Source organism: Aspergillus niger, assembly GCF_000002855.4.
Source record: "Aspergillus niger supercontig An15".
Taxonomy (NCBI): Eukaryota; Fungi; Ascomycota; class Eurotiomycetes; order Eurotiales; family Aspergillaceae; genus Aspergillus; species Aspergillus niger.
This window is the reverse complement of record NT_166530.1, coordinates 245,071-260,117: the sequence shown is the minus strand read 5'-3', so window position 1 is coordinate 260,117 and position 15,047 is coordinate 245,071. Positions and strand designations below refer to the sequence as shown.

The following is a 15,047-nucleotide window of genomic DNA, read 5'->3' as shown; positions in this document are numbered from 1 at the left end:
CCCCCCTTCCACCCACCATTTCTTCCACCACAACCACCCCCCGTCACCTCTTTCACGGTCGGAGATTGTTACGGTCCCTGCTTTCGGCCCGTTGCTGCTCAGTGGTGACGGCCTCTTCTGACGTATGCCTCTTTAGCCACTGATGCCGGCCGCCGAAGCATCCCCCGTCGCATCTTCCGATTCCGGTTTTGTCATGATGGAAGACCGGAAGAGAGCCGCTGCCTACGACCATAATGATTCTGCTCCACCGTTGAAGAAGCAGGCGACTTCGGTCAATGGTGGTAGCAAACCCCATCCCGATGCTGATATGCCCTGGAAAGATGACCTGGAGGTAAGTCCCCGATCTGCCCACGTGGGTGCCAACTTATCCCAAGGGTTCCCCTAGACAGGATTGGAACGCCCAAAGTCGACTCTATCGCTGCCCTCCAGGTGACATACTGACGTCTCTTCGTCGCAGCGTTTCCAAAAAGACGCAATATGGCGCCAGATGCAGGAGTACAAACGTGAGAAGGTGTCGCTCGAGGCCAAGCTGAAGGAGATGTCCAAAGCCACCGCCTACCACAATGACCATCTCCGTATCATAGACACCTGGTACAAGCAAGTGAGTAGATCATTGTATTTTGCTCATCCCGTGCAGATTATCTGACAACCGACAGTTGGTCGACGAGGTCAAATTGCTCATGGGCGCTGCCGAAGAGGATGCCAAGGGTGGGTCCCACTCATGCCGGCCGACGGTTTACATGGAAACGCTAAACAAATTCCCAGAACACCCGGCTTTCCAAAGCAGCCTGCTGTTCGATGATGTCGATAAATTCGAGAAGCACTTAAAGTCCCGTTCGGAGGATATCCGCCAGGTCATCTCTAGCTTACTGTCCAAATCCCCCAGGACCACGCCCGAAGCTTCAGAGTTACAGACTCAGCTCGCCAAAAAGCTGGCTGAGGAGAAAGCCACCATCGCGGAATTAGAGAAAGCTCTTTCTGAAAAACAGCAACTCGAAGAAAGTTTAGAAGAAGCCTCTCTGCGGTACATGGTAGCCGAGAAAAAGCTCGATCGTGCACGAAGCTTGACGGTTGCCAAATTAGAGAAGCAGTACATTTTAGGAGCCCAACGCCCCGGCGGCGATAGTGCGTCTGCACCCAAGGAAGAGCCTTCCGCGTCCAACGGCGCGACCCCTAGCGGCGAGCGGAGTCCCGCTTTGGAAGAAGCCCACAGCAAACTCGTGGCCGTGTCTGAAAAGCAGAAGGAGCAGCTTCAGAAATTGGAGAGTGAGAATGCAAAATTGCTGACTCAAATAACGGATCTAAATATCAAGGTACGCCTACCCGGTTGGGCCAGCTAGACTCGCATAGTGCTAATGTGAGATGGGCAGCATTCACGACTTACGGACGATGACTACGCGCACACGGACTTGTTCAAGCAATTGAAATCCCAGTACGATGATGTTGTTACTCGAATCAACCATTTAGAAGCGACCAATGCGCAACTACGAGAAGAAGCGGCAAAATATCGATCGGAGCGAACCGCCTATCGCAACCAGGTTGATGAAGAGGCACAAAATGCGATCGCTGAGAAGGAGGCGCAATTAATGCGGGCAGAAACAGATTTGGCACGGATACGCAACGCGCGCGACGAACTTTTGGCGGACCAGCAAATGCGCAAGGCTGCGCAAGAGCAGGAGAAAACCGCGGCTACAAAGGTGCAAGAACTTGCAGATGCTGGACAGGCTCGGATTACGGCGCTAGAGTCCGAGGTTCAGAGGTTGCGTATGGAATTAGATAAGGAGAGGAGCACGTCAAAGAGCGTCGATGAGATCCCGATCGAAGAATTGCGTACTAAGTTCAGCAACCTGGAACGTCAGTTTTCGATGCTTAATACCGAATTATCCTCGATGCAGGTCGCCTGCAAGAAGTACTCGTCCTTGGCGTCACAGAAAGTTACCGATTTCAGCGCCTTGGAGGAGAAGGTCGCCCGACTTATCGCGGAGAAATCCAAGGCCGATCAGAAATATTTTGCTGCAATGAAGAGCAAGGAGGCCAGGGAACTGGAGGTTCGCACATTACGCATGCAAAATTCGAAGACTTCGGACATCGTGTCGCAGCTGAAGGAATCCGAGGCAGCTACCCGTTCTTTGCTTGCCAACATGGAAAAGCAGGTCAGCGAGACCAAGGAAGCGTTGAATCTGATGATGAACAAGAATTACGCCGCCCAGCAACAGGTCACGGAGAAGAACATCACAATCGAGGGCTTGAACCGGCAGGTGGCCGAACTCAAGGCGTTGTCAGCTTCCAAGGATTCGACATTGGCTAGCGCCTCGAGTGCTTGTCGCCAAGCGGAAACAGAGGTAGAGGGCCTGAAGGTGACCCTGGCGGATACCAAGAAGAGCCTGGAGAACTGGAAGAATAAGAGCCTCGGGAACTCCTCGTCTGAATATGAAATGCTGAGGGTATGTTTATATTCTCTCCCCATTACCGTGGTTTTGCCATATCGGATCATTCTCGCTAACGTACCCTATAGACTCTGGCACTCTGCACTGTGTGTCGCCGCAACTTCAAGAACACGGCCATCAAGACCTGTGGTCACGTGTTCTGCAAAGAATGCGTGGAGGAGCGCCTCACATCTCGGTCCCGAAAGTGTCCCAACTGCAACAAGTCCTTCGGCAACAACGATTACATGCATATCACACTGTGATTCGTTCAGAACCCACCCTCCTGGGTCCATACCCTCAACTTCGTGTATCATAGTCTCCTCTTTCTTCCCTTCTTGCCTTTCTCGCCTTCCCCTTTTCACTCACCTACGTCACTTTATTACGGCTTGATTTTTCGTTTACCCATTGCGCTCCATAATCATGGAAAAAGGCTCATGGTGCGGTGTTTTACTGTGGTTTAGCAGGACAGGATATCAGAGGGCCGGCGTTCGATCTAAATCTGTTCCTATTGATCGGATATTTTCTTTGCATAGTGGCCGGGTTGTTTGGTCTTCGGGTTACCGGTTTTTTTATTTGTTTCTTTTTAATTCTTCTTTCTCTCTTCGTTTCTCTTTTCTGCCTCTTATTTCTTTTCTTTTCTTTTTCTTTTCCCTTTTCTTCTCATTACCCTCCGGTCCAGAGGAGTTGTTTTTGGATACCCACGTCAGTGTTCGAGCGGCACCTGGGTGGGACAATACGGTGCATGTTGTAGGATTAAATAGGAAGTCACGGCGGAGAGAAAGATGACGAATGCAACTATATTCATACAAGAATGTCACCTTTGACGAGAAGAGACGCGAGACAGCTATCGTGGTGATCTATGCATTATGAGTTAAAGATTCTACTATATAGAAGTTCATGTCGTCCCACCCAAAGATCGAGGGGTGGGACGATTTGTCCTGCATCTTCGACGGGAGTATCCCACTCCCGTTCTATGCGTTGAGTGATCATGTTTTGTAGGCCCTTGCTGGCCAGAATGTTCTGGGCCTGATACGGGCCCATGACGGACGCACGGACAGCAGCGCTAAGGACTGCCTTTGCATGGTTCAACATAAAGACATAGGCAGTCTGGTGGGCGTCCATGCCCATGGCCAGACACACCACCCCCCATAATGGCGCAAAGTGACCTTTGGGCCCTAGTTCATCAGTACCCAACGAGGACTTCAATATCTCGGAGAATTCCTCAACCACCTTCACAGCCTCGGCAGTGTTGGGGTTAGCGTGGAATGGGTTGAACGCATACGTTTTCCGGAAAGCGCGCTCCCAGACCCCGAGCAATGCCCGCCCTTGGGCGAGACTCGCCCGCTGGGCAACTATGCAGGGGGTGGACGCATCGAGGTCATTGTCCAGGGTCTCCAAGTCTTCTGGGCGTCTGTATCCTGCCAGAACGTATGGAAGTGAGGTACTTGCCATTGAAGCGATCGAGAGCTTCAGGAAGCGCTGGAAGGATGCAATCGGCGTCACCGAGCGAGGAAGGGGTTTGTTGTGCGCCAAATACGACTCGAGACCGCTGGAGTAGGCGAACGAGCCCAAGGGAAGGGCTGAATCCGACAGGAGGAGCAGCGCATGGCTAGGCACTATTCCTGTAGCATCTGGAGCGTAGGAATTGACGGTTAGTATCTTGTAGATAGGGGGCGGAAGAAGGAGGTGTACGGGGAAGACGTCCGGGGGGCAAACACACCCTCCGGTACCGGTAGATATGAACCCCCGCCCTTGTGCGACGCAGAGGCCGACGCTAGACGAGCACGTGCATTGCGCAGACGGTCCTCGAGATCCACGATCTCTTGCTCGATATCCTGCACGTTGGTCTTCACTGTCATTTGCCCTCACCAAACAAGTTAAGGCGGCCGGTACATGGCGGTGATGAAGAAAGGGAGACCCGCGGGAGGAACATTCGCCTTTAAATACTATTCTTAGTTTTATCCGGTCGGCTGTCTTCCTTATCAGTCACCTCCGGACCTCCCCGGGGGCGGTGCCGCCCGGCAGAAAACCACCGCGGCTTTTCGAGGCACGAGATGCTATCCGGCTTGCTCTCGCGCTCCTCCAATTGCTTCATTTTCCATCATGCGAAGACGGTAGTTCGGAGACCAGCCCGGGTTTCTCTGCTAATTTACCAATCATGTCGGGCAAGCGTCTGTTGGACGCGATCCAACTCTTCAATGTCGCCAAGTCCGTGGCCGTGAAGCACCTCGAGGTGCGGCAGCGCCAGCTAGACTTATTTACCAGGACTTCGTCCCTCACCAAAGGCATCAAAAGCCAAGCGGATGGCCTTTGTATGACCGCACAAGCTGCGGCAGCCCTAGCAAAGCGGTTCAATGATGATCCTTCTCCCCCCCAATCGGCATCCGCACCGCCACCCCGGTCCCCGAGCTCATCCCCCACGCACACGAATCTCTCCCCGGATGAGGGCAGGAAAGCGCAACGACAGGCAGAGTCACAGATCCCGTCGTCTACAGCAGAGACCACCGGTTACGGAGCTAGTCAATTGGATGTTAGCCAGCAGCAAGATGTGTTCTATGAACCCTCCACACACACAACCCCCGGCTCGTCTGGTCTTCCTAGGGTTAAGCTACCTAAGACATCCAGCGACACGCAAACAGGCATCAATACTGAAATCAATGCGGACGTATTCCACTCCCCCGTCGGTGCCGAGAAAGCCGCGTCCACAACCCAGCCTACGGAACAACAGGAGGAGATTTCGGAGGATATGATGAAGGAGATATTCCACAGCCCCAAGGTTGCTAGGATGCTATCTCGGCAAGCTGCTGCAGATCTCAGATACAAAGGAAGGTCCCCGACGCCTCCACCTGACGTCAAACCCATCGGGAAGGAGGGACTGTCGAAAGAAGAGGCCGAGGTGGTGGATGAAATTGTGTCAACAACAGCAGTAAGTGCAAGCAGCCGCAAGCAACCGGAAGTCTATATCTAAAAAAGTGCCCGCAGGTGGAACCTGAGACTGCCGCAGCCATGAAGCAGCAGGCAACGTACCAGATGATTGAGTCTCGCGTTCCAGCTTCCCGACTAGGCAGGCTATGGCAATACGGTGGCCTAGCCACATCCATGGCCTTTGGCGCCGTCAGCGAAAGCCTCCGACGAGCCACAGGGAGCCAATCCGAAAGCACCGGGTCCCTCATGTTCAGCGCAGGGAACATGGAACGTCTCGTAGCCAAACTCTCCAAGATGCGTGGGGCGGCCCTCAAGCTGGGGCAGATGCTGAGCATCCAAGGTACACACCATCTAACCCCTAAACCAACCTCCCTCTAACACCCCCCAGACAGCAAAATGCTCCCCGACTCCATTCACGAGGTCCTCCAACGAGTCCAAGATCGCGCAGACTACATGCCCGCCTCGCAACGCGATAAAGTCCTGACCGACAATCTCGGTCCCAACTGGCGCGACCTCTTCTCCTCCTTCGACGAAATCCCCATGGCAGCCGCCTCCATCGGCCAGGTCCACGGCGCTGTCCTCGCCTCCACGGGACAACCCGTCGCCGTCAAAATCCAATACCCAGGCGTAGCCGACTCCATTGACTCCGACCTCAACAACCTCTCCATCCTCCTAACCGCCTCCCGCCTCCTCCCACGCGGCCTCTACCTCGACAAAACCATCGCCAACGCCCGCACCGAACTCGCCTGGGAATGCGACTACCACCGCGAAGCCACCTGCGGCGAGCACTTCCGCTCGCTCCTCGCCGACGACCCCGTCTTCCACATCCCCGCCATCATCCCCGAAGCCTCGGGCAAACAAGTCCTCACAATGGAACGTCTCAACGGCATCGCCGTCACCAAAATCCAAACCTTCACCCAATCCCAACGCGACTGGATCGGCACCCAAATCCTCCGCCTGTGTCTTCGCGAAATCACCGAATTCAAATACATGCAGACGGACCCCAACTGGACTAACTTCCTCTACAACGCCGAGACGAACCGGCTCGAACTGCTTGATTTCGGCGCTTCGCGCGAATACCCCGATGAGTTCATCACTAAGTATGTGAACACGCTGATCGCGGCAGCGAGGAACGATCGTCTACGCTGTGCGGAGCTGTCCCGCGAACTGGGATATCTTACTGGCCATGAGAGTCAGGAGATGGTCGATGCGCACGTTACTTCCGTTATTACTATTGCAGAGCCGTTCATGGAGTCGTCGCCGGATGTGTATGACTTCAGAAATCAAACTATTACGGATCGCGTGAGGGGGTTGATTCCCCTTATGATTCGGGAGAGGTTGACGCCTCCGCCGGAGGAGACGTATAGTTTGCATCGGAAGTTGAGTGGGGCGTTTTTGTTGTGCGCGAGGTTGGGCAGTCGAGTGCCATGTAAGGAGTTGTTTAGGGAGGCGGTTAGGAAGGCGCAGGTTGCGGGAACTATTGAGAAGGTGTGATTATCTATTAGGGGGAGTGTGTATTTTCAGGGGGTTGTGGAGGAGGTATATGATTCTCTTCTTTGGATTGTATCATTAGCTTAGATTGTATGTATAGAGATTTACATCAACGGGTTTGTATTTATAGTAGTGTGGTGTGGTGTAGCTCTGCATGGGTATTGGTATATGATACATGAAAAGAAGCAAGGCTGGTGGCATGGCATGACATGGCGTGGTGAGTATCTGTATGTTGTCGAGGATGAAAAGGTTAGGGTCCTAATTTCTGAAATTGTCTGTGGTATATGTAGTAAAGAATGTATCCAAGGCTGGTGGTCCAAGGTATCTTGGTTCGTGTTTCTTTGATGGAACGTGGGCGTAGGTATGTCGCTCTGATTGCTTAATATAAGCCAATCGTCTTCGTCACTTCGTGTCTCGTTGAAGATCGTTCATAAGCGACCAGCGCTAAGGCTGAAACTCGGGACCCCACCCTAACTCAACGAGAATGCCCGATACCGAACATGGCGTTCCAATAGTTCTTCACCCCCTTGCAGATGCCCTTCTTGTCCTTCCAAGTACTGAATTTATCCTCGAGTTCGCACGCCGTCCAAAGAATCTCGTCCCAGAAGCGCTTTTCGACATCGGTGCCAAAGGCCTTAATTACTTCGTTGGGAATCGTCCATGCGCGGGTATAGCTCCCGTCATCTGCAAAAGCTGGGTTCACGGCCTGTTTGTCAAACACAGTGGCCGGGTTGAACTTGGGGAAGTTGGCGTGAATGAAGAATGCTCGGGGGGCGGGCGCCTTCGATCCATGAACCCGCCACTCACCCTTCTGCGTCAAGGCATAGTCCTCGATTGGATCGAACTGCACCATCGCAGAGCCGGCCAGACCGCCCTGTGTGCCGTGGCCGATGGCGCAAATTGGCTCCGAGACCTGGTAGTATGGCTCTTGCAGGGTCATGGCGGCTGCGACGAAGGTTTCTTTATCGCCTTCCCCAGCTGCGCCTTGCGAAAGCAATGGGTAGTAGAAATCGGGACCCCACATGTTATAGTAGGTGCTTAGGAGAAGGGTTTTCATGTGCGTCTTCTTGGATATCAAAACCTCCCCGGATTCGCTGGACTGTCGGACTGAGTTCTCAGGATATGGCTGAGAGGCGATTTCATAGTAGTAGGAGGAAACGGTGGATGCCCAGAAGTCAGGCCAAGTGACCATGTTCGTCGAGGGAAAGGGCCCATTGACGAATAGCATTTCCGGTGGGTGAAGCGGGAACGCATCGGCGTCTAAGAAGAGAATTTCTTCAAAAGACGAGAACAGCATTGCGAGAAGCTTGAATTGGTATTTCTCGACTCTCATATCACCAGGGACGGCGTCGAGAATTTCCGACAGGAGCACGCATCGCGCGTTCAGCGATGGCAGGACGACTTCGCAGATGTGATCTTCATATTCTTCCTTGTTTGCGAGGAAGACTTCGACCGGTAGCTTTGAGCCCGTTCTGCGAAGCATTCGCAGCGAGATCACCAGCACGGGTAGGTAAGAGCCCCCCGCGGTGGAAACCAAGCCTCGGGTATTCTTGGTATAGTTTAGTTGGGGCGGGTTGGTATTGATTGCATCGACAAATCCGCTGTGTGCATTTTTCATCATATCCACGTCAAATGGGAGCATGTCCAGCAGCTCCGGGCGGTCTTCAGGGTTCGACTGTTCGAATCTGATTGAAGGCGCCGATCCTAATCTCAGAGGTGGCTCGCATTTTGGCTCATGAGCGGTCAGAAGTGGCTGAAATTGGCGCCAGAATTGAATGTGACCTTCGGTATGTCTGTTGCTCGAGAGAGGCTGTTGGTGTGTTTGTATGGATCGCACTTGCTCAGGGAGAGGATAGCTGCGCCATCGTGAATAGGACCAAGCGAATGTTAATAAGATAAATATCGCAAGTAGTAGGGAGCGCACTCGTAGAAACGCTCGAGAGGGGAACATTGTGTCTGGTATGCTGCGACAGGAATGTCAACGGCTGTCAACGAGTTCGTGGTCTCGTCAAGATCGCAAAGTATAACACGGAGGGTCTGACGTAGTCGTTATATCGGAAAAGACACCGCTAGCGCAGGGGAAGAGGCATTGGAGGCGTTCGGGAAGGCGTCAGCAAGGTTCGACAGGAATTGTAACGAGGCTGATGAATGGAGAAGACATGCGTGTCAACGAAGATAGGAACTGCAGGGCACCCTTGAGATTAGAAACAAAGGAAGGAAATGAGTGTTTGGGGGGGTGTTTTTGCAAGGGAAGATTGAGAGACGGAGGGAGATGAACAAGCGAAGCGAACCCTGGACAGATTGCAGGATGGTCCGTTCGAGACCGAGGGGTTGTTCTTGTTGATGGTTCGAGAGACCCACCGGACGATGCTCGGTGATAAGCAGTCCACTTCAGAAGTAGTTTGTCCTGAATAGGGAGAGTAATAGTGTAGTGGTAGGGGTATGATTCATGTCAAGTGGAAATAAACAATCAGGAGTGATGACATCGGTGTTTTTTGGTGGACCATGGTAGAATAAAATGGGCTGCAGTGTAATGCTTAAGTTAATATTTATACTTTTTTTTTTTTTTCGTGCTTCCCCCAGTAGTTCGTATTGCGGTGAGAAGGGGCGGGAAAAGAAGAGCAAATGAATCGATGCTTAGGGTAAATATGAACAAGAATCTGTCTATAAGTAAGGTGCCAAATTAGTAGAAATTGAAGACCATGCCAATTGTTAATAAGATAAACATGAGGGTGACTCTCTGCCTGTCTCATTGAAGTATAATTGCAGTGGGGAATTTGGATAAGCGGCAGGGTCCATCCAGGCTGTCGCGGATTGATTGCGTCAATTAATCCGGAGATTACCAGCCCCATCCGCCAGGGAGGATCCCGTCTGCCTCCGCTAGTATCTGTCATGCATTCGGTCGAACCGCTCATATCTTGTAGAAGTTATGGTCTACTGCGAAATAAACTAACAGATGCTAATGCTAAAATATATAGTACAGACGTAATCACTACAGTTTCCGCCCACATGCCCTAGACTAGGCTCAGGATTAAAAGCGCCCGTTGAATCCTCGGCCCGGCTCCTTCTTCCTCTTCGAGAATCCCAGACGATGCCATGCTCCCCCCATTCGGTCTATCACTCCGAAGTATCCTCGTCGGATGCGTTGGAATCGCTCGGAGAAGAAGCTCTTTTGACTTTGTCAAGTAGACGTCCATGAAAACTATCCCGTCTACGGGGAGCTGTGTTAATCTTCCGGGAACTAAACCATCGATGAATCGCCTCCACAGTAACCGACGACCCATAGTGTATTGATATTCCCAGAACCACCCCCATTATTGCGGCTACTGTGAGGTAGCTAAGAATGGCCTAGGTGAACCATAAGTGTTCATTCCTCGGGTTAAGACCAGTACTTGCTTAACAAGATGAAAAATCGAGCCACTCATACCTCGAATTTGAGTAAAAGCCTTAGCGGAGAAAGGAGCACATAAAGGAGGGCATGGCCTAGGATCCACAGGGGCGAGGCTAGTACACTGAATAGCCCATAGATCCAGGAAGCCAGGTAAGCCAGAGCATAGAGCACGGCACCGAAGGTCGCTGTCAAGACGGTGACCCAAGTCATTTGCGTGGCTAGAGTGTTTCAGAAAGCGGCTGGTTGGTTACATGGAGCATTCCCCGTGCGTCAACCGAGGGAACCTATGGCATGACTTTGCTGTGCAATGGGAAGGGATACGGCAGTAAAGTAAATATAGAGTGAATAATGCTGGGGTTGGATGATGGCGCTGTTTGTATGGTAAGCGGTCTGCTGTGGCAGAAATGTGTTGGTTGGCTGGCTGGTTTGCTTCATCGATTGTTATCGTTATGAGTGACTACTCTTAGTATTGTATGAGTGAAACCAATCCTCTTTCATCACATGGGACTTCATACTCCTTTATGGAAGGATGCCATGAGCATGATTGGTATATCTTCTTTGAGATGACAGAATGTGCTACTATAAACTAGCCAACTAAATATACCAAGTCACCATCGGAGATGACAGCCGACCGTCGGAGGAAACCAGGAGGGAGCCCTAAACCCTAAGGGGAACTTCTCCATGGGACTAGCCCGTCCGGGGTCGACGACATCGACATCATCAACTCTTACTTGCTGCCCATCGCATTCTTTCTCTTCGATCCTCGCCCGCTGCTCTGTTTATATACCTCTTTCCACCCCATCCATGAGCCGGCGCTTTTCCTATCCCGGTCAGCATATATTCTAGAGCTCATCTGCATCCGAAGGCCTCTGTCTTCCCGATATTTTCCCTTCGCCCCGACTCCCTCTTTATTTTCCGTTACCCCTCCGCCTTCCAAACCCCGACACCATCTGATGCTGGCATCTCAACCTTGACCACAGAACCCACCCACCACTCGTCTCTTGTCTTTAATACGGCATTGGACCCGCCTGACTCAGTTCCCTTTCCATCCTACAAGCGCCTTCCACCGGCTCCCTGTTCCAAATGGGCAACAATCCTTCCAAACCCCCTGCCGGAGATGCCCAATCGCCGTCGGCTCCCTCGGCCGCGGCGGGGGACAAGAAAGTAGCTCGCCGGTCATCGATTCATACACCATCGGGCACCACCAAGGCTTCCGCAGCCGACCCCTCCGCCACTAGAGAAACCGCAACGGGCCACCCGACCTCCCAAGCTCAACCATCCGTTCAGCAGCGTCTACAATCCCGCAATGTCACGGATCTACCGACGCGGAATCTAGATCGGCCAGACCGTCAGGTCCCGAAGAAACCAGATACTCGCTCCAAAGACATTCCTGCCCCTGATCCGTCCAACCCCGTTCAAGTTCCGGGTTCTCGGGCGGCCGCAAAACGTGACCCTGTAGCACCCTCGGGCCCTCCTCCCCATGCCTATTACAGTGCTTCTGTTCATCTTCAACGCCCACCGCGCATGCCTCTGCCCATTGGAGATGCCACAGCCACCCCTGGTTCGCCTATTATTGGTCCGGAGGATTCGTATATGGGATCGGTTGCACCCGACCATTTGTTGGATGAACACCACCAGTCGAGACAATCTGCCGTTAGTGGCGCCACGGTCGATGACGATGAAGCATTGGATGAACTTCAACCTTATACTCCGAGCGGCGTGGGAAGAGCTGTGCCAACCTTGATAGAGTGGACTGCCCCTGGTGATAAGGTCTACGTTACGGGAACGTTTGTGAACTGGGAAAAGAAATTCCGTCTACATCGGAGGTATGCCATGCTGCCTCATCCACTGTCTCATATGTCCAGGCGCATTACTTGTTATCTGGGCTGTTGTACGTTACTAGAACTAACTGGAACCTTGCATAAACAGTGAGAACAACCCCGGTGTCTTGTCTACGAGATTGAACCTCCGCCCGGGCACGCATCATTTGAAATTCATTGTCGATGGTGAAATGCGCGCTTCAGATAACCTCCCCACGGCAGTCGATTTCACGAACCACCTTGTCAACTATATTGAAATCAGTGCTGATGATGTCAACCGGTCACGGAGGGAAAGCGATAAGGTCCCTGATGGCGTTCGACCCCCGCAGGTCATTCCTGGGCCGGTCGGGAACGATCAAGTGGGGTCCACCGTGGAGGAACAGTCAGACAGAGAGGAGCCAGAGGAGATCCCGCTTGGTGACTTCCGTGGTGTTATTCCCCAATTTCTGCTTGATCTAGACCGCGAGGAAGAAACACCAGAGTACCAGCAAGCTGTGAATATCGTTGGGGATGCGCCTACACCGCCGAGTCTTCCGCTGTTCCTCGGCAAATCAATCTTGAACGGCACCACACCCATGAAGGACGATAGCAGCGTTCTTAACTACCCTAACCACACCGTCCTAAATCATCTTGCTACTAGCAGTATCAAGAATGGTGTGCTTGCCACCAGCGTAACGACTCGCTACAAACGGAAGGTAAGTTGGCACCTCTTTGTCACGGACTCACAGAACTAATGGTATGTAGTACGTCACAACGATATTGTACAAACCGACAGGTGATATTACGGATTAGCCTGTCAACGAAATAAGATGCCCTGCACGTCCCTCATGCCTTCTATTCAGCCAGAAGGGGACTGTATTACTCTGGCTGCCGGAGCGGGGCCGAGCATCCCGCATGTCGACTGTATGCTATAACTGCGCATCGAGCTGGAGGATAAGAGACCGAGGCCCTCGCAGAACCAAGGGGGGGTTAAACAACAGATATCTCCTTTGGGTATATATATTTCGACATGCAGAGATGCACATAGCCGGAACCCAGGACCAAGCCACTTTGCATGATTTACGTCCCTATGGTTGCTCGATGTCCGACTATTTGCGGTGCAGAAAAGCGCCATTATTAGACCATTGTTGTTGTTGGTGTTCGGAACGATGCATGGCTAGCGACAAATATTTGTTAGCTAAGCCCCTGTTGTTAACCTTGCTTGCAGCTGAAATGCGCGGCTGTTTTACATAGGCGTTGCTGCTTTCGGTCAACCAGGAGTGTATGATGTACGCCTTTAAACGCTTGTTTCCACCCGTCGAAGGGACAGCTAGTCATGATCGACTTGATATTCTTGACCCCAACCTGTCATCTGAATCCGTGGCAACATTGAGTCAAATCCCGCCAATCGTTACTCGGTAACAAGAATGCGGTCAAGCGGGCTTCCATCAATACTAGCCTATGCCTCAGTTTGCCTGGAAGTACGGATGCACTCCGGGTGCCGAATCCCGTATAATCGGAGACCTTTGCTCATGACTCTATAGATTATATTCATCTCATTCATCTAAATCATCATCATCCAATGGAACAAGAAATAGAAAATCAATCCCTCCATTTGACAAAGACATCGTCCGTCCGGAAGCGCTGAGTACAAGTGGAATCCTTCAAGGGCGTTGTGCTACCGGACTTATATGCCAGTAATCCAGCCTGCGCGATCATGATGCCGTTATCAATACAGAACCTCTCGTCGGTCGCATGAATGGTACCGCCGCGGTCGCGAGCCATGATGCCCATCATTTCCTGCAGGCGCTCATTACAGCCCACTCCACCGACGATCAGAACATCCTTGGAGCCGACATGTGCCATGGCGCGCTCTGTGATCTCGACCAGCATGGAGTAAACCGTTTCCTGGAGCGAGAAGCATAGATCTGCACGCGTCGGTTTCGCGTTCTCCAGATCGTCCGATGTAGATGCATTGTTAGCAACATCCTCGTCGTCATTCCAGTCTCCGTCCAAGCCATACTGCACTGCTAGTCCATCAATGGCCGCCAAGATACCGGACATGGAAATGTCCATTCCCTTGACCGTGTACGGTAGATCGACCAGTTTCCTACCCTTCTTGGCTAATTGTTCGATGTTATATCCTGGGGCGGGATCGTTGGAAATGCGCAGCGTGCGCGCAAAGCGGTCTAAGCAGTTTCCTACTGCGATATCCAAGGTCTCGCCGAAGATGCGGTACCGTTGAGAGCTGTATGCGATGACTTGGGTATTTCCTCCGGAGACGTAGAGGACGACGGGATTTGTAGCACCGGTAATCAATCGACCCATTTCGATATCTATATATACAACCGGGACATTGTCAGCGATGGTTGCAATAGGAGGGCCAAGCTATGCAAGGGATGAGAAGGGGCAAAAGGGTTCCCCGCACGGTGCAGATAGGATAGGGGACTGATAGATAAATAAACCGATCAAGTACTAGGCATAACACATACGTCCAACACAGTGATTCACGCCAACCAATTCCTTGCCCCATAGTAGACTCAACATGCGGGCCGCAATGGCGGCGCTCTGAAGAGGGGCTCCCATGCCGGGGCCCTTGGTGAAGCAGATGCAATCCACATCCTTGGGGGAGATCCGAGCTTCACGAAGAGCCTTCTTGACCAGCTTCACGACCCAGGCGCGGTGGTGACGGGCGGTGTCCTTGGGAAGGAATCCTTCACCCGGAGGGGTGACATAGGTGTGCCGAACATTGGCCAGCACCTGCGGGGGCTTGCCATCGTCGGGATGCACCATGATGCCCACGCCCAGTTTGTTGGCGGAGCTCTCCAGACCGATGGAAATCATGATGTGCAGAGGGGGGGGGGTATCTGGGGGTATCTGGCTCAATGACGGAAAAAAGAATAAGGGACCACTACTTGAGAAGGTGTGGTTACAGGCTGGTCAAAATTTCGAGGCCGCGGACATGAGCCAGTCGCGGAGGGGCAAATTCGGTGCTGGTTCGGAAGGTTATCAGGC

General features: G+C 52.4%; 6 protein-coding genes across 6 annotated transcripts; 3 read left to right on the top strand and 3 right to left on the bottom strand.

Moving 5' to 3' along the window:
* Positions 1-136: 136 nt before the first annotated feature.
* Positions 137-2,689, top strand: An15g00950 (uncharacterized protein; the record flags this gene model as incomplete). Its single annotated transcript, XM_059744453.1, has 5 exons — positions 137-331; positions 458-601; positions 657-1,313; positions 1,371-2,444; positions 2,516-2,689. Coding segments are annotated over 5 exons (2,244 nt in total), but the record flags the coding sequence as incomplete, so codon positions are not given.
* A 601-nt stretch (positions 2,690-3,290) lies between these two features.
* On the bottom strand, positions 3,291-4,285 carry An15g00940 (uncharacterized protein; the record flags this gene model as incomplete). Its single annotated transcript, XM_059744452.1, has 2 exons — positions 3,291-4,048; positions 4,147-4,285. 2 exons carry the CDS (start codon positions 4,283-4,285, stop codon positions 3,291-3,293), a joined length of 897 nt encoding a protein of 298 aa, XP_059602432.1.
* A 299-nt stretch (positions 4,286-4,584) lies between these two features.
* On the top strand, positions 4,585-6,972 carry An15g00930 (uncharacterized protein; the record flags this gene model as incomplete). Its single annotated transcript, XM_059744451.1, has 4 exons — positions 4,585-5,352; positions 5,409-5,691; positions 5,740-6,839; positions 6,943-6,972. 4 exons carry the CDS (start codon positions 4,585-4,587, stop codon positions 6,970-6,972), a joined length of 2,181 nt encoding a protein of 726 aa, XP_059602431.1.
* Positions 6,973-7,317: 345 nt separating this feature from the next.
* On the bottom strand, positions 7,318-8,793 carry An15g00920 (uncharacterized protein; the record flags this gene model as incomplete). The annotated part of the gene is made up of 1 exon (XM_001396595.1): positions 7,318-8,793. One exon carries the CDS (start codon positions 8,791-8,793, stop codon positions 7,318-7,320), a length of 1,476 nt encoding a protein of 491 aa, XP_001396632.1.
* Positions 8,794-11,316: 2,523 nt separating this feature from the next.
* On the top strand, positions 11,317-12,845 carry An15g00910 (uncharacterized protein; the record flags this gene model as incomplete). The annotated part of the gene is made up of 3 exons (XM_001396594.3): positions 11,317-12,059; positions 12,163-12,748; positions 12,798-12,845. 3 exons carry the CDS (start codon positions 11,317-11,319, stop codon positions 12,843-12,845), a joined length of 1,377 nt encoding a protein of 458 aa, XP_001396631.1.
* A 789-nt stretch (positions 12,846-13,634) lies between these two features.
* An15g00900 (uncharacterized protein) lies at positions 13,635-14,876 on the bottom strand (the record flags this gene model as incomplete). Its single annotated transcript, XM_001396593.3, has 2 exons — positions 13,635-14,368; positions 14,525-14,876. The coding sequence occupies 2 exons, from the start codon at positions 14,874-14,876 to the stop codon at positions 13,635-13,637; spliced, it is 1,086 nt and encodes a 361-aa protein (XP_001396630.1).
* Between the last annotated feature and the right edge of the window lie 171 nt (positions 14,877-15,047).